We start from the raw sequence: 27316 nt of genomic DNA on the forward strand, positions 1-27316 counted from the left end.
ATGTCTTTCAGCAGGAATGCCTTACACCCCCACATCTCCAAAGGTTCAGCCTAAATGCTGTCTCCCCCAAGATGTATCTGAACCCAGATGAAGTTTTATCTTAGTGTTTATCATTTGCAACCAGATCAAACTCCAGGAGGGCAAGAAACTCTGGATTTGCCTTCCCAGTGTGTCCTACAGAATATGGTTTACAGAAGGGGACAGGACAGTATTTTAAATCTAGGAACTGTCCCCAGTACATTCACAGGCAGCAGTCTGAAAAGTGGCTTTCTCTTCCCAAGCTTGCTGCAGCATGTGATGAAGGTTCTAGCATCCACCCTGCTTTCATGCCTCTCAACAGTCCCCAAGGGCAGAGACCAGACTGGAACACTGTATCTAGTGCCTCCCACAGAGATGGGCCAGACAGTGATGCAGAGAACGAGGGGGACAAAGCTCACCCTGCAGTTTTCCTTCCTGGTTTTTGATGAGTCCAAGCCCTATGAAGAGGTCTGCCACTTCAGAGGCGCGGCAAGTTCAACCGGCGCGGAACAAAAAACTCTGTTCAGGAAGAACTCAGGTGGTGACGCTCCAGGTTCCCAAACAGATTCATTTCTCATCAGCTTGGCCAGAAGCTTCGTAAGAATGGAAGGACCGTAAATTCCTGAGAAACTATTCTGTTGGGTGAGAAAAATCCTTTAGGAAAGTGTTGGCTCTCTACTCACGGCTGATCTCAAGGAACCAAACAGCCATTGCACACTGACCTTTCCACGCTACGAAAAGAAGTATCAAGAGAGCTCAGGCAATGCAACTTGGATTCAAGCACCATGAAATTTTGTCAAGCAAAAATAGTCTTTATTCAAATTTAATGGAAACAGGGGTCACTATACTTTGCAAGACGGGGAAAAATAAAATTAAAAAAAACTCTTTTCTTTTCTTTTTTAATATAAAACAATATAATCACAATACCAGAATATGGAACTCTACAGTTTATTTCCTATGGGTTACTGCAGGTATCAATTTTCCTTGACTGTGCTATTCACAACTTTGTTAAGTCCCAAAATACGAAACCAAAGTGGTAGGAAACCTAAGACTTAGCACTTTCACTAAATGGCATACATCAAAGGGCATCGATTCAAGGGCAAAAATGGTTGATCTCACCATACCTACCTATGTCATCATTCCAGCCTCAGAGCCGTCCAGGTACTGAGCTCCCTGTAGGAAAGGCCAGGCTGAAAGCCACGGCATTTTGGATATTCTACTGTGGGCCATGAGTAAAGGGGTTTTTCAAAGAGAAGATTGTTTTCAGTCGAGCAGGAAGGCCTGGCGCCAGGAGGCGTTACGTAGAGGAAGCACTTAGATTTAACAACTGTAGACACACCATTAGGGGAGTTAAAAATGTACAGCAGTGACATATGTTCTACTTCAATCACTTGTGCTACGGCTACCAAACATGTACAAAACTTCTCGGGTAGTTCCAGCTGTGGTCGCAGCCAGTTAGGACCGTGAGTGGGACCTAGATCTGGACCGGGAAGGCGACCTGGATGCAGACCTGGATCGAGACTTGGACCGAGACCGGGTTTTTGAAGCGGACTTTGATCTGGAGCGTGATTCTGATGGGAGGGTCGGTTTGGATTTGGAATTTGACCGGGACCGGGCCCGGGTCTCCTCATTGGCGCCAGCATCCTCGCTCTCCCCGCGGCCTTCCCTCGGGCCGGACTCGGACTTGGCGCGTTCCCGCTCCTTTGATGCCGAGCGGGACCGCGACCTGGACGGGGAGCGGTCGGCGCCTTCCTTCTTCTTCTTCTTGCTGCTGCTGCCCGACTTGCTGTCTCGCTTGCCGCTGCCTTTTCTGCTCCTCTCGCTCTTGCTGCGGCTACGGCTGCGGCTGCGGCTACGGCTGCGGCTCTCTTCCCGGCTTCTCTTCCTCCCCTTCCTCTTGTCCTTGCTTTTGCTGCGACTCCTGCTGCGGCTCCGGCTCCCGCTCTTGCGGAGGCCCTTCTCTTGACTCCGGCTCTTCTCCTTGCTCCTGCTCCTGCTCCCGCGCTTCTCCCCCTCCGCTCTCCTCTCCTGACTCCTGCTTCTGCTTTTACTCTTGCTTTTATGCCGACTGGGACTCCTGCTCTTGGACTTGCCGGTGTTGTCGCTGTTCGGGACCTTCTCTTCGGCCTGGTCTTTGCTCTTGCTGCGGTGCTTGTCTGCGCTGCGGCTGCGGCTGCGGCTCTTGCCATCCTTGCTGGGGCTGCGGCTTTTCTCCTTCTTGCTGCGGCTGCGGCTCTGGCTGCGGCTGCGGCTCTTGCTCCGGGAATGGGAGCCCGACCTGTGGAGACACAGCAACATCCGATCACAGGCAACTTCACACCTGATGCTACTCATGAGCTGGAAAGACCCAAGGGAGGTGGAGCTGTGTCCACCAGGTAACGCACGGCCTGCTCTGGCCGATGACTGCTTGCTGAACCCCCCGATTCCAGTCCAGAGCTGGAAAAACTGGGGTGAGGGAAGAATGGTAGCGGTTGAAAACCAATGTGGCAAATGGTACGGGTGTTCCCTGCTAACTTCCCTCCACCCACACCAGGGGAGACTTACCTGGACCGAGATCTACTCTTAGAATGACTGCTTTTGCTGCTGCCGCTTCGGCTTCTGCTCTTACGAGAATGTCTGCTTCGAGAGCGAGACCTAGGAGAAGAAAACATTTTTTTTTTAAAATACTTGCTGACAAATGCTAGCTGAATAGTCAATTAACACATGCATTCAATAAAAAATTATGTACAGCACTGGCTGTGTCCAAGCAAAAAGCTGAAAGAGAACCCTTTCCTGTGCACGAGGCCCACAGATCTAGTTGCTCACAAACCTTCCATCTGGACGGCTTACCTGAAACTCTTTGCATCTCTAATCCTGAACCCACTTTCCCCCAAAGCCCGCTTTTTGCTGGGCTCCTCCCTTATTTCCACCAATGTCACTGTTATTTACGCAGTTCCTCAGACCAGAAACTACAGCCACCCTCGACTCCTCTCTTTCCCTCATCCTCTTAGATACTGATGATTCTGCCTCTTCATTTCTCCGGTCTATCCATCTCTGCTGCTGCCCTGAGCCAGCCACCACCTGTACCCGGGTACCACAACAGCCTCCCAGCTCAATTTCTTGCACTCTTGCCCTTTACTTATCTCTTCAACTCACTGTGACGAGAGAGCCATTTAGAAAATACACTCCAAGGTTAGAAAAATCTTTAATAAGCCAAGACTATGGACTCTTCTTACCATTTCCTACCAAAAGCAACCAGGGTTCCTTGGGGGAAATGACTGATCGCAAGTGAAGGGACGGAAATGCACAAGATGGGCCCAGAACACCTCATGACAGCAAGAGGACAACTTTCAGATTCCTTGGCACCATCCCCTAGGAAAGTACTCTTGCCAAAAGTGTTTAACCTGTATCTCATTCATACCTCTCTGGACTAACTTCCAGTTCACAGGAACTTCAGGGGGTAGAATACAAGTTCAACGATGTCAAGCGGAAACAGATAAATTCAGAATATGGAAAAGTATTAAAGAAACCCTCACAAAACTAAGAAAAGTAAATGTCATAGGGGCAAGCGGGTAAGGCGACCTAACAACCTCTTGCAATGTATGACTGGACTGGATTGGATCCTGGTCAGGAAAAAAACAGCTATAAAGACATCCATGAGTAACTGGAGCAACTGGAATGTGGCCTGGACATTGGATGACATTATGGACTCACTATTAATGTTCTTCGGTTAGAAAACAGAAGTGTGGTTATCCTCATTCTTGGAGACACATGCTCAAGTATTTAGGAGTGAAGGGTCGTAATTTCTACAACTTCCCTTCAAATGCCACAGCAAAATAAATGTATAGGGTGTGTGCACAAATATACATATACACATAGAGCGAGAAAGACAGAGGCAAAATGCTAACAACTGTTGAAGCTGGAAGGAGGGTATATGGGTATTCGTGAATTATTCTTTCAACTTTATGTTTGAAAATGATCATAATAAAAAGTGTGGGGAAATATTCAGTAAAGCAGATTCACACAAAAATCAAACCCAAAAGATATTGAAACCAGAGCCAATTTGAAGGGCTCCCACTGACAGAACAATTTAAGCATAAAAAATTATGATTACAATAGGTGAAACATAAATATATAAACATCCAACAATTCATTCAAAATACTAAACTACCGCCTTCATCACCACATTTGGGGGTTGCCAAAGCACATTTCATATTCTGAAAGTTAGTAGTAAAGGTAATAAACTTTTATTTTGTATTTCCTATAAAAACTCTATTTGAGGATAACAAAAGAATGGATGAGGGAAATCATCCTTTATAGAGTTACAGTCTTTAAATGCAGAAGGAATGAGAAAATTAGAAAGTCATCATTTTCCAAACACCACTGGGTGGCTCGAGGTAAAACGATTGGGTGGAATGTTAACGGTGCAGGCTGACAACTCCTGAACACAACACTGGGGCACGTTATCATCATTCAAAGTGGGACATCCAGACACCAAGAAGTGATGCAACAGGAAGTACAAAGCACTACTTATGAAGCACAACTGGCCTAACTCTAAACGCCTCAAGATCTCACTATGAGTTTATAAGAGATATGGGGAGTAGGATAAAGGAACGTGTTAAATGCCACTGCAAGGATGCAGTCAGCAAAATCTCAACTATGGGAAAATCTTTAGAACAGGTAATCATTTTTCCGACAACTAAATGCATGGAAAATAAAAAGAGGGCGAAGGAGGATATATCAGTGGTTAAAAGGAGAATTAAGAGACACGTCATCTGATTGCAATGTATAGACCTAGTTGGGATTCTAATATGAACAAACCAACTGCAAAAATACTATTTGAGACAATTGGGGAAATTGAATACAAATTTGGTAGCTGGGATATGGCTTATTTACAGATGAAATGACAGGATGTCTAGACTTGCCTTAAAACAATGCAGCAAGAGGGGGTGATGAACAAGACTGGCAACATAAAAGTATTAAAGTTGGATGGGTGACAGGTACAAGGGGATTCAGGGTTCATTAAACTATTTTCTCTAATGCTTTAGATATTTGAAATTTTTCCATAATAAAAAGTTAAAAGACAAAAACAACAGAACCTGAAAAGCTTATTAGTCTCTAAGGACTTCCCACTGCTCTTAAATCCTTAACCTGGCCTGTGGGGCTCAGCCAGATCCGGCTTCTTCTGCTGCTTCCCTCTCTACTCTCTACTTATGCTCTCTCTGCCCACCATCTCCAACTTATCCTTCAGGGGCAGCTTCTGACATGTCCTTCAGGAAGTCTTTGCTCTCCAGAATGGTTCTGCTCTATACCTTTCCTTCGACATACTTGGCACAATGGTAATTATTTGCTCAATGCCTGTTCTCCTTCACTAGACAGTTTCATGAGGGCACGGACCATGTTTGTTTTGTTCACAAGTGCCTGGCCCATTTGCAGAGCAGCTGTCAAATAAGACAGTCTCCATTCTTGAGTAGCTGGAGTATCTGGGAGAGTAAGCATGGGACTAGTAGGCATGTTGCCCCCAATGAGGATATGAGCTGGGGGACCCAAGAAGAAATGTTAAAGATGGTCATTGACACCTGTCTCAGAGAAAGGACCTTACTTCTGTCGGTACTCATAACATTAGTGTTCAAGAGCTTTACAAATAAATATTCAGTTTCAAGTTCTGAGTTTTGAACCAGATGGAACCATGTCACCGAGAATTCAACAGGAGAATGAAAATGGATTATCTCAGTATCATTAATGAGTTTACAGCGAGCTCCAAACACATCACGACATCAACAGTACCTTGAGTGACTCCGGCTCCTGGAGTAGGACCTGCGTCGTCTAGAACCAGGCTTGTCTTCCACTAATCTGATTTTTCTGCCATTGACTTCAGTTCCATCTAACTTTTCCAAAGCTCTTTTCATATCGGAATAAGACACAAATTCAATCACCCCTTCATTTTTGCGTCCCTTGTGAGCATCTGCATAGGTAACTTCTCCTGCCTGACGCATATAATCCTAAAGAATAAGAAAACAGCCAAATAGGTTAAGACACATTTTGTTAAAGTAGCTAATGCAATCAACATAATCAACGTTTTTCCTTTTCTTTAGGAAGAAATGCTAGTTTTCCTCAGAACGAAGTTTACTCTTAAAATATTTCCATCTATACAACATTTACTGAGGTTCTTTAAAGCACCAGGCATTAGGTAGGCGGTACAGATAATTAAGAAATATTTAACTGTTCTTTTAAATAAAGTTAAGTGTGAATATAAATTTTTAGTTAATGATCATTTTCTAAATTTTATAGTGGCATGTGCTTTAGAAGCTCATGTCACTACATTTAAGTTAGGACTTTTACATTTCATTATAAATCCTTGTTTGAAAACATGTATAGATATTGACAAATATCTAAGGTAAAATGTAAACAAATCCATAAAGGGATTATGAAATTAGCACCTCAATTTTATTTAAAATTGTTACGTTATCTCCTCAAAACAAATGACAGGAAGGCCACAGAACATTACTGTCCGGATCTGGCTTCTAAGTGGTCTGACCACGCATGTCCCTTCACTGCTCTAAGCCTCTTTCCCCATTCTCTCTGAGGACTTGATATAATCCAATGAGAGAATACAACAGCTACATAAATACTAAAGTGATATGATAAGAGGAGATACTAGTGTTTGAAAAGAAATGAAATTCGGGTAAATTTAAAACTCAAGAGACTTAGGGCCAATTTCCCCCACATTTCTTTACATATAATATACACTCAATATTTGTGGAATAAATTAATACAGATATTCAGCAGCAGTTCATTTTTGTTATTACTTTCCTCTCCATATTTTACAAAGTTATAAACCTTTGAACAGACTCTTTCACACTATTTCTTTGTTCCTTGCATCATAAAACGTTTACATGTCTTAACGTACACTATCATTGTAATTATTATGTCCAATACTTTTTCTGAGGATTTCCCAAATGTTGGAGCTTTTAGGTTACACATAGTTTTTTGCTATTACTCATAATCCAGCAGTGAACATCTTTGTACAAAAATTGCTTTACTTCAACTGAACTATTTACAGGACTGGGGATTCTGGGTATAAGGCAGGGAGCCCATATATTAGCCAAATAGGGATACGTTTGACAGTGAATGAGGAAGTTATTAAGTTATGCCAAGACTGGAACTGTTAAATAAAGTTACGTGTGTAAGTTGAGATATGTGATATAATTCTGGCAACAGGCTCAAAGAGTGTCACTACTTTTGTTCTACACTGCCATACTTCCAAATTAATGTAACAGCAGCTAACAATGAACATTTATTGAATGATTTAATTAATTCAATCCTAATTACAGCCACACGGGGTAGATAGAATTACTCCCATTTTACAGGAGAGAAAAGTGAAATACAGAGATGTTAAGCAAACTGCACAGGTCATTCCGATAGTGAGTGGATGAGCCGGGGTCTGAACATAAGCAGCCATATCTCAGAACCTGAATTCTTAATATAACCATGCTCCACTTAATGATGGCGTATGTGCTGAGAAATGTGTTGCTAGGCAGTTGTGTCACAGGAACATCATAGAGTGTGCTTACACCAACCCAGATGGTGCAGCTTACTCCATGGCTAGGCGGTATGGTATACCACCGGCGTAGATGCGGTCCACCACGGACCAAAATGTCCTTATGCAGCGCATGACCGCACTGCCCAACACTACAGGAGAAACTCCCCATTCTCAGTGACACCAGAGGTATGCTACTGTATGAATTTCATCTCAACACCATCTTCACTGGGCGTTATAAATTCATACATTTTAAGAAATAATAACCCTTAAATATGTTTTATTTTTGCACTTCCTTTTTCAATAACTAGCATTTATTGTGCCAGGCTTCTTATACAAAAATGCATTCAATTCTCATAACTTTGAGTAAAAACAAGTGTTAGTCCTGTTTTGTATTTGAAGGATATAAAGCACAAGAAGAAAGTAACTTAAAGTAAAATAATTGACTCGTACATGGCAGAAGCTGGGATTCAATCTGGCCAGGTGGGTTCCAAAGCCTGCTCTTAAGGCTTTACGACTCTCTCCTAAGAGTGAAACTACCAAAGGTACATATTCAAGGTAAAGCCAATTGAGGACGTTGGCTAGGCTCCATTTCAACCAAAAATGTGAAACTTTTCAAGTTTCTACTCAAAATGTTCAACCCTGAACATTCAGAATACTGGAGTCATTCCTTCAGTGAGCACAGTCTTTCTGGCAGACACTTAGTAAGGGCCTGTTATAAGGCTGACAACCAACACAAGGTACTAGAAAAAACACCGGCTTACGTCCCAGCTCTTCTGCTAAAACCAACTGTGTAATTAACCTTTTCTGGATCTCACCTTTGTTATCTAAAAACTGTTGGAAGCAAATTTAAAAAAGGAAAAAGAATTATATAAAAGTGCTTGTGTAAGTTAAAACTACATGAACATAAAGGATTCCTAACTACTTGCTGAACCTAAATATACTCATGCACTCTGCTACAGATGGCTTGTTTAATGATGGACTAACACATGAAGCAAGATCGAAACTCTGAATATCCTTGACCTTTGTCCTCCTAAGACCATCCAGGTTAAGCTTTTCCTCCCTATTGAGATTAAAAACCAACACTTCTCAAAGAATGAGCTGGGATCAGTACACTGGATGGTCAATATAGTACTGGGCCTTGATTTTTGACATTAAAACTCTTTCAGGACAAATAATCCATGAAAAACAAACCTTATGAAAACCCGTGGGTCAGACAGTCATTTTTACCAGTGAGGATCTACACTGGAAAGTGGACATCAACTTGCCTATTATGATTAATGTTGCAGGAAAACATTGGTGGTTGCAACTTTTTCTTTAATTGATGAGAAATCACATTGGCATGTCTTTATATAACATTCTCTACAGAGGAAAATTTCCCATTACATAGATTGTCCTTAGAGTGACAGGCCCATAATGTACAGCAGCAGTGAGATTCTGGTGTCTTTCGTATTCCTATGGAAACTTTCATCAGAGAATTTCCAAATGCTTTGGGAAAGCTTTCACACAGGTAACACTATTATATCCTATGTATAAAACCACCTTTTCCAACTTTAATTCCTGCCCAACTTTATCCCAGAAGGTTAATGGGGCCCAAACCTTTAAGTCTTGCCAGCTGCACCGACTTGACAAATTTTCCACAATAAGTCTGTATTCTGTGCGGGTAGGAGGGCCGTATTTATCTCGGCCACTTCTTCTATAACCATATCCACCTTGGGAAGGTTCAAATAGATAAGATTACTTCAGTGGAGGAAAAGGTAAAAAATGACACAGCACATATTCCCCTTAAATATACCATTTATCTCCACCCCAAATGCACATGTATTTTAACTCTATCCCCACCCTTAATTATAAACTAAAGTTTTTATAAAAGAGCAATCAACTAAATATGAAAATTTAATTCAATTTACAAAGTTGTAAGTATATATTCATTAATATTTATATTTAAAATTAACATGCATAAATTAAAAACTATTAACAATTTAACAATTTAGAAATAAGTAGCCAAATTACTAAATCAGTTACTGGTGTTACTCACAGTGATTAAAGTTTTTGCGAATATTTTATATGGAAAAAAAAAGATTTTCAGGCACCTATTTCAGTTTAATCTCATCTGTGTCTAACCCTTGGGATCCTCACCACCCAGGTCTAATGGGGAAAGGTTGCGGTCGTCACATGGCTTCCTGTTTTTGGTCAGCCAAGGGCCACAATGGTTCAAAGAGCCACGCATGGAAAGGTAACCCAAGGTCAGCAAATGGAACAGGCAGTCATCTTAGCCTCAAAGGATTCTTTTAATTAAAACATTGAGGTCTTTGTTAAATCTATGTTAAACAATTGCATTACAGAGAAAAACAAAACAACACAAACATACATCATTAAACATATTTATAAAGTATTAAAACAAGAAATTTATGCCATTAATTTAATTAAAATTAAACATTATCAAAGATGTTTATTTGCAATTTTACATTTAAAAGACACATCATTTTTAAAACAAATGGCTTGAATATCAATACATGTCAATGTAATATTAATTAATTACTTAAAAAAATTAACATTTCATAACAAAGGCATGTCACTGATACAAATGCCCTTTAAATGCTTACTGCGTCCAGAACCGTAACTGCCGTCTCGACGTGGGCCACGGGCATGCTCAACAATGACTCGCTCTCCACACAGGTCTTTGCCATTCAGTTCGTAAACAGCATCATCTGCATCACGCAAATCATCAAACTCCACAAACCCGTATCTAGAAGAGAGCAAACAAAATCCTGGTTGGCACCACTATGACATCCAGCTTCACTGACATTAAAGAGAAAGCAGAGAGGTTCATGCTTAGCAAAGGTTAGGTGGGGTTTGCACACTAAGATCAGCTTTCTCTTCCCTTTAGCTGAAACCACTTTGCTCTGTACCAACAGGCACTGCACCAGGATAGGGAGACTTCTCAAGGCAGACTCCTGTCTTTCTAGTAGGAGGCTGGCTAAATGGAGAGACCACTTCTTTTGTTCCCCAAGCAGTTGGTGGCAACTGCAAAGACCTCCACAGCGAGGCTTGCTATAAGGTATCAAAATACATAATTCTATCAGATTGAATATTTGCTCTTTCAAATCACATAAAACTCATCAATTAGACCTACATTCAGGCACTGTGTCTTAACTGTTGAATCATGTTTGGAATAACACACCATGTTAAAAAATAATCACAGTATCTCAAATCTCCTCAGTGAATTTTTTTTCAAGTTCCTGTTCCTCTACCTAAACAAATTAGTCACAAGTGAATTAAATGTTCTATAACTTATCAGAGAAAAATATTTGGAACTCTTCACTTCCTCATATCCCAAATTCTTTTCTGAGGTTTTAGGTAGGCTGGAATTCTCTAAAACCTATAGACAATTGTGCAAACTTCTATACATACTATTGCTAGGAATTTCCCAGCAGAGGTTTGGTGGTTTAACACATAACCGAAAAGAAAGCAACCTCCCCCAATCCTACCAATGCTTGTTATAGAGTACAACTTATAAAAATTTGTAATATATTTATAAGCAAGGTTAAACAAATGCCCTACAAACTGTATTAGCAATGAACTTTTAATTTGGTCTAAAATGGCTGTGAAAAGTCTAGCTTTGTGACCACTGCCTATATTTAAAAACCAAAACCATCTTAATGATCATACTTGATCACAAAGGGAAGTTACCAGCAATGTCTTTAAACTCTAACACAGGCAAACACTGATTAGTGTTCCTCTGCGTTTAAACATACTGGAAGGAAAAACAGGCCACAAGGCTTACGGAAGTTCATCCAGCCTGATCAAAATGATTCCAGTTTCTTTAGCATGTAATGCTGTACCCAGCAGTATGTTGAGTGACAGAATTCAGACTTGTGGAATTCTCCCTTTACTAAAGAGTTCTTTTCCAACAAGAGTTTCTCAAGGTGACAATGGACATACAGCTAACAACTCTGGAGGGTTCTTTATGCGGAAATGTGTATGAATGGCATTCAAAGGTTAAGAGCCACTGAATCTCAACTCCGTTAAAAAATGTAACATAGACTCAGTTGTTTAATAGGAAATGCTTTGCAGTAATACAATTCAGAAGCCACCTTGGCTCAATTTACGGGCTATGAAGTCTTGAAAACACGTTCCATGCTTCCATAGGCGGGAACTGCTGAGCAGCTTACTAAGAATGACTGCGAACATGATGCCATATTTGACAAAGTAAGTAAAACCTCTCCAGATCATTGGCTTTCTATGTTAAAAAGTGCTTTAGCCACTGAAAATCTAATAGATAATATATTGCAGCTGCTCTTTCATTTCTGAAGTAGGGTGGGTCATCAGGAAAGTTAACTATCATTTTTAGAGGGAAAAACTTAAAAAGCAAATACAAAAACAAATCTAACTACTTTCTACTTTGGTTTATTTGCAAGTAGATCACAAAGCCCTCCCCAAAAAGGTACCTTCCTTAATCTAGTTGTCAAGACTGGTCCTAGGTCTGCTTTGCCCACAGCATCACTACTCTTGGCATCTTATGACAGGGATGAGAGAAAACATTCAACACAGCATGATGACATGGCCTCCACACCCCTGAGAGTTACACACTGCCCTGGCACCACTCAATGGCCCTAACTCATCTAATGTGATGTCAGAAGGAAAACACAGACTCCTAAAGACTAAGTAAATAAATCACAGGAACACCTAAACAGTTTTCTTAGGGTTTGCAACTACTTAGGGGTCAGAGAACGCAGGACCCTAAGCTCTGTGAGTCATCTGAAATAGAAAGCCCAGCTTCGGTCAGTAACCAGTGTGATACGGATGTCAGACCTACGTGGGAACGCATTCTCCCAGATCACCCTCTGCAAGCTCATTCTGCTCCAAGGCTGACATGCAGAACTCATTCTGGCCTCTGAGGGAAAGTGAGCACAATCTGTTAAGTGGAGGCACAATGATCTAAAAACAAAAATTAATGCTCAGACAGACCTATGTTTCTTTGCAGCTGAGGCTGAAGGAAGGCATACCTTGCCAATGAAATTCTCCCCCGAGTTGTAGGGACCAATTTGTGTTATTAAAGAGTAATGGCCCCAACAATCCTTCCTTAATATTTACTTCTAAAAAGCAGACAGGTGGGTGACTTAGTAGCCACATTTTTGGGCTATTCAAGTCACTTACTAAAATAGCTGACTTGAGATCAAATTTATTTCACAGGAAAATTTTGGCTGTTACTCTGTGAAAAGCCACAAACTCTATTTGGAACATTTTAATGTCAAAGTCCAGTCCAAGGATAAATCAGGCATCTGACTGTCATTTTTCTCTGCCACTGACTTGCTGGGTGAGTCTGGAAGATTAAACCAAATATTCTCCTCCACCACTACAGGTATTCTCCTCCTCCACATACCTGACAGGGACTTCCTGTTCTGAGAGCAAAGTAAAGACCAGGTCAGTGTGGTTGCTTCTACCACATTACTGTTTATTTAGATCTGCTTTACTCAATGAATGACTATTTCATTCAACAGAGTGAAAGCGTTCCCCAAATAAGGCAGGAAGACTAGGTAACAACAGTAAAACATTACTTAACATTAATTAATTAATCTCCACATACTAGACAAGTTATCTTATTTAATATTCACAATACCCAAGAGCCAGGTACTATTACCCCCATTTTACAGATGAGGAAACTGAGGCACACTGTAACTATTAAGACTAGAACTGCAAGAACTGGTCTGGGTTCTAGTCCTCATTCTGCTATAAACCAACTCTGAAAAGCGTATTTAAATAATTTTATTCCTCTGGGTCTGGTTTATTCATGAAATGAGGGAGCTATATTGCATATCTCTATGGTTTCTCCCAACATCAGAAGTATGACAGATAATGGTAGGTCCTCCTCTGGCTTAATAATGGGATAATTTAAACCAATATGGCAGCACCAGAGGTATCCAAGAGTGACAGATGGACAGGGACAAATTAGTTTTTCTCATGTAAAATACCTTTTAAAACTACTGTATGGCTCCCAGTTTTAGTTCTTTTTAAATATTTTAACTGTCTGAATTTTTAGTTCTTTCAAGAAAGTAAAGTGCTCCCAGGTAACTAACGTCAGAGAATCTTTCTAAATCCATCTTAACATCCCTTTGTGCTTTGCAGAAAATAACATCAAACTAATCTCTGCTCCCCAAAAGCACTCTCCTCTTGAATCCTTTGTTAAAGGAAGGAGGGATATAAACACACACATGCAGGTATCATACTGTGTAGGTCGGCATGTGTCTATATGTGTACACATCTCTGGTCTAACCTGTGAATAAGCCTCACAAACACAGTTCGATAGATACATTTCTTAATTTCAGCCACAGACAACCTTCTTCTTCTGCTCTATTAAAAACAAGAACCATCTTTCAATAATTCTAGTACAAGAATGAAGAAGATGAAGGAATTCTGGAGAATGAATCCAAGACAAATTTAAAAATCCCTCTATGGCAGGGTTTGATAAAAACAAAAAAACCTTCCAATATTCCTCCTCTTGCTGGACTCCCAGAGGTCACATCTCTCAACCCTTCTCCCATATGTCTACGTGAAAGAACAAAAAGCATGGCCTAATTATTAAATGTATACTAGTCGTCGATTAAAAGAAAAATTCCTTTCCTCAACATTTCTCTGCTATTGCCTTTTCCCAAACTCTTCTTCTGGATCACGTTTTATCCTGATAAATTTAGTCAAAAAATGATGGGAGGGGAGTTCCTGTCATTTTTTCCTTAAAAAAAAAGTGGGCACCGTGATTTGTACCAAGTATAGACAGGTATGTGGACACCACACACAAAAGCCACACTGACTGAGTGGCTGTTCTAAACTTGAGTCCATCCTTCCACCATTGACAATCTGTGGTTTTCCTCATTCAACACCTAATACACCGCTCAGGCTATCAGCCAGAACTCTGAAACGCTAGAACTGGAAGGACTTTAATTTTAGAAGAATTTACCCAAGAAGAATGATCATCTGAGCTTGTGCTGTTGCTAAATAGGCTTTTCCTGACTCTGATAACCTAGCCCAATGGTTCCAATACCACTCTCTATGTTCTGCTGAAGAGGACGTGGACTTTTTATCTCACCTCTTTTGGAATGCCTTAGGGTCAATTCTGTCTTCCAAACATCTCTGAAGAGGGAGACTGGAGAACAGTCCTGTCTGAAAAACCCTGAGCATGACTTGCTCGGGAGATATGCCTATCAGCGGCTAACTGGGCAGGGCGTGCCTAGGGGTGCTCAGTACCAGCTGACTGACAGGGGATGGATATGGGGAGCCGGGGAAAGCAAACCTCCATGCGTGTGCCTTCGGTCACCCACCAACGCTGCTTACCGAGGGGCATGCCTTGGGTGTTCTCTCTATAAGAAAAATTTGCCCCTTTCCACAGTGGATCTCTGCTCACCTTTGTCCTAAAACTGTGCCACATGCTTTTCTTTGTATGTGGACATGACAGTCCTCAGCCAACCATCAGCAGGATGTGAGTTTTGTTTTCCCAATGTGGTGAGCCATTCCCACATTCACTCATTTTCCTGGTAAGAACCGAACCTCTCCATGGCTGGTCAGGATTAGGGATGTTGCTGTAGCCAAGGAAAAATTTTCATCTGTTGAAGTTAACCCATGGGTTGGCTTGAACCCTCAAACTAGCATCAATAGCACTGTACTTTAAGGGCAGAACCCTTAAATCTACCCTGAAAGAAATGGCATTCAGTGAATAGGAATCAAAGCACTCAAGGTTAGTCCTACGCTTTCTTTCAAAGCGCTCAGGGTTGGTCCTGTGCTTCAGCCAACTTGTGTTATGAGGTGAAAGTGTTTGGACATATTGACAGGATAGCAATAAGACAGTCATTCTTGCTGTCTGCATGAAGTGCTTGGAAAACTGCAGAAAGACACTTCTGCAACCAACTCTCTAGTGTTCAGGTGAGGCCAACTTGGAGAATAGCCTGTGAGTGAGAACTGTAACTGCCCCTGATCCCAAAGGTCTGCCGCATTCCAGGGAAGCAGTGGTCAGGCCCTCACGTAGAATTAACCAGTGTCACAGTCACTTCTCTGGGTCACTGATTATGGTTGCATTTTGACCTTCCTGCTAACAGAGGGTTGTTTATAACCCATAACTAGGAGCTCCTACTACATGAAGTAGGTTCCTCTGGACATTTTGGCCTCCCTTTCTTTAGCCTCAGAGGAGGGAGGGCCATCAAGGCCACCCGGAGAAGGCGGATGACTTACCCGTGCTCACTGAGTAGCAGAGCTGGGGTGCGACTTCAGGGCTCACCAATACCCAGTCTGGGGCTCTTTTCACGTCGGCAAACTGGCAGTTCCCGCACACCAAGAGCTCTCTGATTAGAGCTAGTGTGGATTCCTGGTCTGCAAACGTTGGCCACAGCTCAGTCTGCACTTGATCTTTCCCCACCTTCAAAGAAGAAAACCTACCTCATGATTTCTCTCTTCTGGAACCCTGACCATCTCATTCACTCCCAACAACCTGCAATCACTTTTGACTATTCCTCTTTGGTTGCCCAGTCTATTGCCTAGTTCTACAATTTTCTCATTCTGTTGGGCTCTAAGGGCTTTCTCTTCCTGTTTGATCAACTTAATTAATTCTAGGATATGGCTATTTTTATTCAGCCAGCTTGTCTCTTACAAGTAACAGGGAAAGTCAGCTGCTATAGTTCTTCTTCTGCCCAGAGGTCTCTAACGGCTCCTCAATATCTTTATGTCATTCTCTAAACCTGGAATGCCTTAATTACACAAGGTGAATCGTACCAATCTTCTTCCATATACTCTTTCGTGAGTCTCAGAAACTTGCCTGACTCCAATCATTTTAACACTTTCCTCTAGCTTCAGCATGTCTATTCAATTTTATGTTTTACGTGACATTTTTGTGGCCTTTCAAGCCTTGTTCTTTTTGCTTTGTGCTTATCCTCTCGTTTGATTATAAGCTCTTTAATATTTAGCATAGTGCCTAGCACATAGTAAATAATACTCCGTGTTTCATTCATTCCTCATATCATAGGTGCAGAGCATACTATACTACTCCCATTTTACAAATGAGAAGACTGAGGCTTGGAGAGGCTAAGCAACTTGCTCACTGTCAAGGAGCTCATAAGTGGTATAAGCTGGATTTGAACCCAGATCCATCTGACTATAAAACCCAAGCTCTTAACACAAGGTTACACTGCCTTTGTAAAGGCAGATGCTTCTCTGCCACAGTCCTGAGTACAATCCTTTTCATTCAACAAATGCTTGCTGCTCAATTTGATAATCTAACCTCAGATAAGCCAGGTTGTATTAAACTTTTTTTGACACAGTGGGGTAAAGTCTCCAGAGAAAAGAGCAATTTATCTTGGGGCAGGTGAAGCACCTCTAAGCTCGGGGTATGTGACAACCAGGTTACTTTCACTCGTCTTTTGGTTCCCATTAGCCAGTGTCAGCCATCTGGTCCTTCCGAAAACATGTGTGGGTTCAGAACATAACAGACTAGAAGAATAGAGGAAAAATAAGATTATTCTGTGCAATCCCCATTCTGGAGGTCCCATATCAACCCCTAGAATCTGTCTTTGGTTTTAAGCTCAGCAAAAATTAGACCAGCATAGAGATGATAGAAAATTGGGCCTACAGGTAGTAGATGTGAATGGATATTGACAATATCATGTATTTAAGAATGCATTTAATTAGTTTATAAGGAACGATGACTGGGACCAAAATAATATAAATATAAGCATGAATGATGGGGAGAAATGGACCAGAAATCAAAGAATACTAAAGGTTTACAGACTTCCAACTATACAAAGGATTATAGCAGCAACCAGAAAAGTACTTTGCAGATAAGCATTTAAGATCTGATTTAATTTCAAACTACTATTAACACGGCTACTACAGCCCACCAGGACTCCTTCCTTTTTCAAATCCCTTTGTAATAACTTTCACAACTCTGAGGATTACTGTAATCTCACAGATGAAGAAACTAAGACTCAGAGCAGTGAAGTAAGTTGCCAAGGCTACTCAACACGTGGGGTTCTTCAAAGCCGGGTCCTGACCTAAACTCAACACTCCATCGCCATGTTCTACTGCCTCCTATGCACCAATAGAAAGAAAAGGTCCATAGGAGCAAACGCAGTGAGAAACACAAGCCCTAGGAGAACAGAAAATTAGTTTCATTAAACTATGTGTGGTGGGTGACAAATGCCCACATGAATATTAGCATCTTATGAGAAAAATTAAATGGCAAGAAATATAATTTCTGCATCTGATGTGACTAATACTAGTAAGTTGTGACCATCTGTTCTCTAAACTACTAGTGGAATCAAACCTATAAATTAACTATCAAATTTTAACACCAGTCTAGGAAAACACAGAAAGGTAACAAGTCATTAAGACAATAGCAGCTCATCTCTAAAGGAATGTTCACATGCAGGGGTGAGGAAAATAGAATAGGAACAACAATTATCCTAAAAACTAAGCGATACAACAAAATTCCTCCAGAATAGTAGCAGGCAGAGGGGATATGTATCAAAGTCAAATTTTGTCTTACTTTGTAACTGTCCTATGCAACTATCTGCCAATTTGTTTCAACAATCCAAAACTGTTTAAAAACTGAACTAAAATTACCAAGTAATTTCACTTTTACTAGGCTGCCATATTTCTACCCTACAAAATGGGACTACCCCCAGAAAAACAAAACACTTGCAAATAGTCTGTGAATCACATCACAACCAAAATCTCCTGTCATAACCAGGTGTTATTATTTTGACATTTTCAAGTCAACATGGCTGCTTTCCTTAAAGGGAGGCAAACACAATCACACCTGTGTCCATTTCAATTTTTGGACACTTCAACATTACGGATAAATGAAATTAAAATGTCTCACAAGAAAAGGGGGTCAACTATTCCCTGATGACACACTAAAGTCCATGAAGACTCAATCACAATTAGAAACAATTTTTAAAAACTCAACAGATGAAAGTCATATTACCAGTTTAGAATAAAACTCCTAGGACATAAAATAGAATTACTGTATCTGTTACTTGTACCTAATGAAATAAAGGTTTACCCTCGGCAGACAGCACTACCTGATTCCTCACCAAAGCTACAAAGAAAAGCATTTCCTACTCACCTCTAAAATGACACTATGGGTGGGGTGACAGGTGTTAAAGCCTCTTAGAAGTTATGCCTCTGGGACCATCTTGGCTTTTCTCATGCATCTCACAACTGCCCCAGCCCCTGGGCTACAGTCATTTGTTTCCTCATTTTTATTTTTGGTTAAAGAGGCCACTCCCTGTGCTATTTCATGAGGATGCTCTTCCCTTGAAATTAGCCATTTACTATTTTAATGAAATTCTTTTCACATTAATGGATGGATAGTTTCATTTCATCCACATGAAATAACTTTTCTCAGTCAGTGCTTCTGGTCTGTGGCTCCTGACTCCCTCGCCTGAGCCTCCTCCTTGCTTCTTTCATTCCCGAAGGCTGAATTGCAACCTCCCTCCTTCGGTCTCGGCGGTCCCTGTTTAGGAAGGCCCCTCCATTCTGGCATCCAGTCCAGGGCTAAAGACATGGTTGGGAAACCTAAAGGAGGTGTAACAAGTATCCTTGACGGGCTTCTTCAGGTATCATTTGCAGTCAGAGACCTCAAGACTTTCATCTCAACACACAGGTAAGGTCATGTACGGCACTTCCTCAAAATACGGGCATGCAAATTCAGAGGCCAGTCTGATCTCACCTTCAGGATACCCCCAGACCAGATAACCCCAGCAATGTGAATAGGACAGAGGTCATTTACTGCATTTAGTCACACGAATCCTGCCCCAGTCGGCCATGACAAAGCTGATACCACCGTACAGGTCTTCAAAGAGTAGCCTGAGAAGGAGCATCGTTAGCACTCTGGGTCTAGGGACAACATGGTAAAAAGTACCACCTGTCATACATTTTTTTTTTCTGGTGAGCGAGACTGTTTTCTTTATTATTTTTTCCCATATATTTTGCTATTAATATATGAAAACACAACTGTTTTCTTTTTTCTTTTTCAATTACAGTTGACATTCAATATTATTTGATATTAGTTTCAGGTTTACTGCATAGTGGTTATTACTATCATACTTTTGGCAGTAACTTGTCAGCTTGTTGGAAGCCTCTGCTAAGAGACTAAAGACTGAATAAGCTGTGAAACCTGAACTACCTTCTCAGCCTTGGAGGCAAGTCCCCAAAGGACAGGACTGAACCATCTGGAAGGAAAGAGCATGAGAGCTTTGACTGACACTGCCATGCTATACCTGTTTGGTGAATAAGAAAGATTTCAGTTTCCAGAATTGTCAATAACTCATTTTGTAACCTTGGGCCAGTCACTTAATCTCCCCATGCCTCAGTTTCCCCATCAGTACAAACTAAAGACAACACTTATTTGAAAAGTGCTTTGATATACTATTGAAAGCTGAATTATACAAGGGCACAGTTAATATTTTCTAAAGTTTTAAAATTTGTGGTAGCTTACAAATTTCTAAATACTGCCTCCAACAGTATTGTCAGATGCTTGACGCACCTTTCTTCTGAAAAGCTCAAAGTACAATTTTCTATTTAAGTTACCTAGAGGCATCCCAAAATACTGGGAACCTAAACTGTACCTTATGTAGTCTACATCCTGTGCCTGTCTTTTAAGAAGAGACAAATACTTCACGTGGCCCTTTTTTTCATATGATACCTCAATGAGGAAGAGAGGAGCAAGATATTACACTGAGGAATAGGGGTTTAAAATGACTTGGCCAAATAATTACAGATAATGTTCATTCATATCACAAACTGACTGGGAAACCGGGACCAAGGAGTGGAAGTCTCGAGCCAGGGCAATTTATGCCAGTAACATCTGGTCAAAATCGCCGATGGTATTATAGTCTCTTGGCACTGTTTGATCAAAATGATAGAAATTAAAAAAAATTACCCAGGTCCTAGAAAAAATAAAGTAGCATACTTATTAATACAAATTTTTGGAGGTAGGTTGACTCCAACAAGAGACTTCAGTATAAAAGCAACTTGGTCACATATGTGTTAGTCATACTATTAACGAAACAGAATGGTACTTAACCCCTAGCCCTGTTCCTCATTACTTATTTATTTAAGAAAAAGTTCTTGGTTAAAACACATGAGACCATTTCACCTGTTAAATCAGCATAGATTTTAAACAACATGGATGCTCAACGTTGGTGAGGCTGCCAGGAGGGACAGTTATTTGGCTATATGCTTTGACAGCCTTGAAAATGTTCATTCCTGCTGTGACATATGAATTTTACTTCATAGACTCTGTCCTAAGAAATGACAAAAATGTAAACAAGTTTTATGCACATGATATCCACCACAGGGTTATTTTTAATAGCAAGAATTTAGAGAAAACTCAGAAGGGATGGTTGGGTAAATCATGCTATAACCATACAATGCATTTTATGCAGCCATTAAAGTGATGTGTATGAGAAAGATTTTAATGTAATAGAAAAACATATGAGATAAAGTAAAAAAAAGTGGGACACAAAATTGCACATAAGACCATACCTGTGTTAAAAGGATTCTTAATGTTACTTTTCTACTTTATGCTTTTGGTATTGTCTAAAATATCTACGATAAGCTTATATTTATTTTCTAATCAGCCACTTTTTTTAAAAGAAGTCCTTGAATCTGATATACGTGGTAGGCTAAATGGTTGAGCCTTAAAAGCTTCAAGACAACTTCCTCATATAATTTTAAACATTCTAATTAAAAATTGTAATACTAAAAAAATTATCATAAAGGATAGCTGAAAGTTCAGAAAAATAGGAACTCAAACATGGCAGGTGAAAATGTAAATAAATGCTATTTGTCAAGAGAGTAGGCAGCAAAAGCCTTAAAAACATGTTTATACTTTGACTCCAAAAGTCCACTTTCAGGAATCTGCCCTGAGGTAATAACTAGAAAAATGTACAAAGATTTACATATGGGATATTCACTAGTTATATACACATGAAATAGTTAAAAACCAAAGACAACCTAAATATCTTGCAACATTGTTTTAATTATGTACATTAGGTAACCTTTATGAATACTGTGACAAATACTAACACTTATGAATACTATTTAGTCATTAATAATCAGGATATAGGAGAATACTTAGTGACAAAGGAAAAGGATCAGGATGTTAGATGGAAACAGAAAGGTTACAAAATAGAACATACAGTATGACCCCAAGTTTGTAAAAAAAAAGGCGGGTGGGGGGGTGGGGGAGGAGGCAGGGAGGGGAACATAAGAAGTGCCTGCATTCCTGCATGTACATGTGTATGAAAGAGATTGATTGAGAGAGAGACAGAGAAAAGGCAAAAGTCTCAAAATGCAGACAGTATCATCTTTGGATGATTATTTTTCCCTCTAAAAAAATTACAAAAAGCATGTAAATTTTTAATAATCAAAATATGTGCTATTTTGAAATTAGTTCATTTTAACTATAAACAGAGTTGTTCAAACGCTCCATTAAACAAAATTATGTTTTAATCTCTTCTTAGGTAATCATAAAAATAATCCAGAACCAAACGCCTTACTTTTCTTAACACAGACTCAAAGCCTGGGATCGTATGGGTTCAAATGTGACATTATTTTTGAGGGTAGAAAGAACTCCCCAAGAACAAAAAGGTGGTGGGGTCCTTAAAGGGAAAGTGTTTTTTCTTGTCATTCCTGTCACTCAGTAGTTGTAGCATTACCATAAAAAAAGATAAAGCATTTATATGCTCTTTGGTGGTGGGTGAAGGTAATCTCCCACACAATTAGGAAGAAACTAATGGTTCAATTAACCAGAAAACAATAACCTAGCACATTAAACCAATTATATTTCCTGTATCGCCCCTTTAAAAGAAAAGACAAGAAAAATATAAGTTCTCATCAAGGATTCGGTTAAAAGAGAAAATTCCTGCATAGGTTCTGGTGTCGGTGGAGATTCATTTCAGTATCTAAGGCCTAACAATGCCCTACAGTGATCAAGGACAAATGCAACAACGACTTGACTAATTGAAAGTCTTAACATGTTTAAAAAAATTAACTAAGGTACTTTCTACTTGCAGGAATTTTTAACAAGTATGAAAAAAAAACTTCCTGGTAATTCTTAGATATCGTGAAAATACAATTAAATAGACCAGGACATTGCCTGAAAATTCTGGCTATTCACAAATTCACTGTAATATGAACCACAAGTTCTGAAATTTATAGCTAAGCTTCCCTGGAGAGTGTTAATTCATGCCTTTAAGAAACAAAAACACATAAACAAATGGGGGGAAAAAAGCCCCACCTCAATGATTTGGGGCTTTACCTGTCCAGCTACTAGGCAAGTAAAATAACCTTGGGATGTGATAAGTTTTATTCATTAACTAAAATATGGGAAATTAAAATATAAAGATCTATGATCAAAACCACAAGATTTTGTGGCAAGAGAAAACTACTATATTAAAAAACCTTCTACTATACATGAAGACAGCAATTTTGTTAATAAAAAAGTCCATAGAATTCACAAATAATCAAAGGCAGCAAAAGTTACCATCGAGCCAGAAGGCTATAAACAGGTCCTGCTAATATAATACTGTTGCTTCCTTGACTGGCGGGCCCATGGTGGCTCTTGCTGGAGTCAGTGTGGCAGGTATGAATGAAGGAGACCCAAGGGGATCTGGAGTGATCTCCAGGTCCTGCAAGATCTACATCATCTTTGCGGTCCTACACTGAACCATCTTTCCAGTAGTCTAAAACAAAGGCAATCTAGATTGGAGCTGCCTGGTACAATGAACTACTCCGCACACATACCTCACCTCTTCCCCAAATCCCAAAAGGGCCCCTAAAATCCTCTCCTGGACACTAAAATCTCATTTGGAGAGCTCACGTGCTTCCTCGTTTGGTCAACTTTCTATTATACCAGTATACTGTATGCCTACTTAATTAATTCTGAACTTTACCCACAACCCTTCAGCTTAACATATCTCTCTTCCACAAATTTGAACTCCAGCAGTACTTCAAAGCCCTATCCATCCAAAATCTGCTTTTGAATTTCAATTACTAACAATCACAATCCAGATATATTCAAAAATACTTCTCAGGAAGATCTACTATCCTACTTAGTTTTCAGAACTACAAGCTTATACATGTTGATAAATTATGCCATCTTTTTCTTTTGTACCTAACTCCTTCCTTTCTTCTGCTATCTAGTCCAGACAATTCTTGCTTGAAATACATCTATACCATGGGTCCTTTGCTCAGAAGTCATTTTCCTCTGCAGTGATTCCTGAATGCTGCCAGGCGGTGTGCCCACTTGGTGAATGACCACACCTGCCTTCAAATCCCTGAAATGAGTTCCCATTCCTCATTTCAACCTTGACTTTCAATCACAGATCTCATGCATATCACGGTCTAGCAGAACTGTACGAATGAATGTACAGTTCCCCAACAGAGACCGAGATATTAAGGGTCCTGGAAGAATTATGTCCTTCCTCTCACCATTTTTGGGGTTGCTCAATTTTTCCCTTCAGAGCCTTTGAATTCCTAGCCATGATTCTGAAGTTTTAGTGTAAAATTTTATAGTTGTTGTTTCTGGTTTATGCTGTTAAATTTCTAGATCCTTCATGAGACTCATACAAACTAGTTTATTATTTCTCAAAATTATTCCTTATTGGACCATCTTATCATCCGTTATGACATACACTATTCCCAAACACTTCCCTTCATTTCAAGCCCCATTCAACCCATTCTTCAAAGCCCATTTCAAACAAACCATTCCAAGTTTTACTAGTTTGAGTGTAAAGCAATAGTAAGCATTTAACTCAAAGTGCACATGTTAGAACCATAAACACTTAATTTACTCAAGAGCAGAATTCTTTTATGCCTCTTCCCCAATTCATTTAGCACAGTAGCCGGCATCCTATTGGTGGGTTATCAACATACTTGTTCAATTAGCCAGTTTTCTCTTCAACATCAACATCATTTCCTGCTTACTATCAGTTGAGTAACCTTAGAAAACAGACCTCACCAAATATGCTTCATGTTATAAAACACAAGCTAAAATGTCTCCTAAAGATCACAGACAGATCCCTTTGATTACGGCTACCATTTACAGCCATGAGCCAAATCCTTCACAATTATCTCTACTCTTCCTGGATGAGGAAACTTAGAATCTGAGAACTTGCCCACAGATAGTAAGTGGTGAAGCTAAGATTGGACCCAGGTCTGTCTGGCTTCAACACCCATGGTTTTCCCATAAAATTTAGTTATTCTGTCAGCTTAGTTGGGCTCTGAAGAAAACTGGGAGTTGTAACTTGACCTCTCAGACATGCATCACAATAACAACAATAAAAAACATTTTATCTCGTAATTCCTTAAGAACTGAAAGCTCTATTATACAAAGTGAGTAACTTCCTGTCTTTTACTCTAAAAGAAGTCAATACTCATAACAATTTATTGAGGATATCTGCCTTAGTAAGAAGGTGATTCTTCCTAATGATCAATCTGAAATGACATTTTAAACACAGCCAACAATTTGAGTAGATGGAAGCTACAAATTTTTCTCAAAAGTACAACTTATACGCAGGCATCATTCATAACTTCTCAAATGTTAATTGCTAGTATTACACTGGGGAGTGATCTGTAGCCAATTCAGACCTCTTGCAAAGCAGGTCTTTTAAAAAAAAAAAAAAAAAAAAAAAAAAAAAAAAAGCCAAGAGTTTCTCTAACACCCAGTATCCTTAAAATGTTCCCCGTACTCCTTTTGATTTCTAGTCTCTGTCTATGAAATCCTACCTAAATATCCCGGTCCTGACAATTTCACCCGGTTTTTATCTTCTCCAAGCCTGACGCCTCACCTGTTTTCCCTGAAACACGTAGCCCCTGCAGAACCTGCTTTACCCAAGTAGATTAGGAACACAAACAACAGACCATACCCAGGGAGGCGGTAAGTTAGCGATTTCGAGCTGTGCGTCTCCGTCTACATTAACTACTTGACGCAGATACTAGCCAGGGTGGCCACTATTCTCTAACAAATTCTACAACGACAAAGCAATTTTTTGGCAAGTTGGAGAACGGAAACCACCGCCTGGAAACTCTGTACGGAGTCTTAAAGATAACGAGTGATTTAATTTACCCTTGTAGAGGGAACGGTGAAGGCTTTCAGCACCGCAAGACGATACTTTCGAAACTGTCACTAGACTACTCAAACCGTAGTCTCCCGCCCAAAAAAGTGTGGCACATGGCAAGTCTAAACAGGGCCTCCCTCTACAGCTCCCGGGCCCGGGAAGGACACATTGTGACCGTCTGATCAGTTAGCCTGAGGACGAGGTGAAACGGGAGCAGGAAATCCTGTCTGTTTATTTCCAGCAGCCCTCAGAGAGGAAAAGGTGGGTATTCAGCCGGAGACGAGCCGGGCCCCAGTCCCAGGGCCCGAGAAGGAAAAACCCAGGCCTCCCCGGCGCCCTGGAGCTGTGCACTCCCGCCCGGAGCCCCAATCCCACTGGGGTTTTCCTCCTCCCCGTCCCACTCTGAGCCTCACCATCGCTCCCATTATCCCTCCACCACCCCCACTCGCGCAGGCGCAGTGGGAACCGGGGCCTATCCGTGCCCCCGAGGCGCCGCGACTATGGCGGAGCCAGAGCAGGCCGGTAGCAGCTCCGCGCCGGGCTGCCATCCCTCTCCCGTCCCCAGGGCCTCCCCGCCACCGCCGGGGCCCTGTCTCCACTGGGCGGCCCCTCTTCCGCCCTCCTCACCCGTTCTTCAGATCCACCTCCAGGATCTTCCCGTAGCCCTTAAAGAAGCGCTCCACATCGCGCTCCCGGGCCTGGTAGCTCAGGCGGCCGATGTACACCCGCGGCATTCCGGCAACGACGGCAGCAGCTTGGCCCGGCCCCAGCCCCCTTAGGCGGCGGCCGGCGAAGCGAGAACGCGGCGACGGCGGCGGCAACGGGCGGGCGGCGGGACCGACGCAGCCGAACCCCGGCGACGTACGCGAGCACGTAGCTCGCGAGCGCGCACCTCCCGCCTCCCCCGCCCTCCCCGCCTCCCCCGCCCTCCCCGCAGGCGGAGGGTAACGGGAGAGAGCGCGCGTTCCCTTCCCGCCAGGCCAGGGGTAGGGGCGGGGCTCGCAAGGGGCGCGCCGGCGTAAGGCGGGGCCAGGTGATCGACAGGAGGCACGGGGCCGTCCGCCCCGCCCCCCGGCACGTCCTCTCGCGAGCTCGCGGTGGGGGTTCTGCACCGCCTTCGGCAGCCTTGGCTTCGCCCCTCCCCGCGGAAGTGCCCGCGCTTCCCTTCGCCCGGAATGCGTTCCTGCTTTTGTCCTTTGATCCTGGAGTGGTTTCGACTTTAGAGCAGGGACTTTGGAATTAAACCTGGCTTCTAACCATCTACGTATTTGTGACCTTGGGCTCGTTACACGCCACTTGTCTGAGCCTCGTTTGTCTTCTCTGTAAAAGGGGGATGGTAATTTCAACCGTCCAGAGTTGTCTTGAGATTTATGAGAATAGGTACGTAAAGCACTTAGTATTGTTCCCAGCACATCTCAAGTGCCCAATAAATACCAATATCACATTAAAAATAGGGCACTTTGCTTCAACAGAAGTGTGGAAAGTGGAGAAGGCTGGAGCTTTGGAGAGAGATTAGGCTTGACAGTGACTAAATTACTTGACCAATTTAACCTACTTTCTAATTTGTAAAATTAGAATAATTTATGCCATCTCAATGGACTACCAGGATAACTAAATAGGGTCGTGTATGTGGAAGGGCTTGGAACAGTATCTGGAACGTGGTAGGCAC

General features: G+C 41.3%; 1 protein-coding gene across 5 annotated transcripts; it reads right to left on the reverse strand.

Moving 5' to 3' along the window:
* Positions 1-809: 809 nt before the first annotated feature.
* Positions 810-26621, reverse strand: SRSF4 (serine and arginine rich splicing factor 4). Of its 5 annotated transcripts, XM_088790798.1 has the most exons (10): positions 26275-26413; positions 16896-17011; positions 15761-15944; positions 14940-15114; positions 10144-10286; positions 9677-9825; positions 9137-9249; positions 5785-5999; positions 2563-2652; positions 810-2296 (listed from the first exon to the last, which is right to left on the reverse strand). In XM_088790798.1, the coding sequence occupies exons 6-10, from the start codon at positions 9765-9767 to the stop codon at positions 1474-1476; spliced, it is 1332 nt and encodes a 443-aa protein (XP_088646924.1). In that variant the 5' UTR covers positions 9768-9825; positions 10144-10286; positions 14940-15114; positions 15761-15944; positions 16896-17011; positions 26275-26413; the 3' UTR covers positions 810-1473. The 5 variants fall into 5 exon arrangements, with proteins under 5 accessions (XP_088646924.1, XP_088646923.1, XP_088646926.1 ...); XM_088790797.1 differs by lacking the exon at positions 16896-17011 and having other exon boundaries at positions 26275-26410; XM_088790800.1 differs by lacking the exons at positions 14940-15114; positions 16896-17011 and having other exon boundaries at positions 26275-26410.
* Positions 26622-27316: the final 695 nt, after the last annotated feature.

Source organism: Rhinolophus sinicus, chromosome 14 (genome assembly GCF_057876585.1).
Source record: "Rhinolophus sinicus isolate RSI-liver-muscle chromosome 14, RSI-T2T, whole genome shotgun sequence".
Taxonomy (NCBI): Eukaryota; Metazoa; Chordata; class Mammalia; order Chiroptera; family Rhinolophidae; genus Rhinolophus; species Rhinolophus sinicus.

Excerpts from the sequence above, each read along its gene's own strand:
- SRSF4 (XM_088790796.1), bottom strand. The coding sequence starts at position 26,381 with ATGCCGCGGGTGTACATCGGCCGCCTGAGCTACCAGGCCCGGGAGCGC. Across the intron at positions 9,250-10,143 it reads CAGTTACGGTTCTGGACGCA|GTGGATATGGTTATAGAAGA; the intron begins GTAAGCATTTAA and ends AACCTTCCCAAG. Across the intron at positions 6,000-9,136 it reads GCAGCTGGCAAGACTTAAAG|GATTATATGCGTCAGGCAGG; the intron begins GTTTGGGCCCCA and ends CTTATTCTTTAG.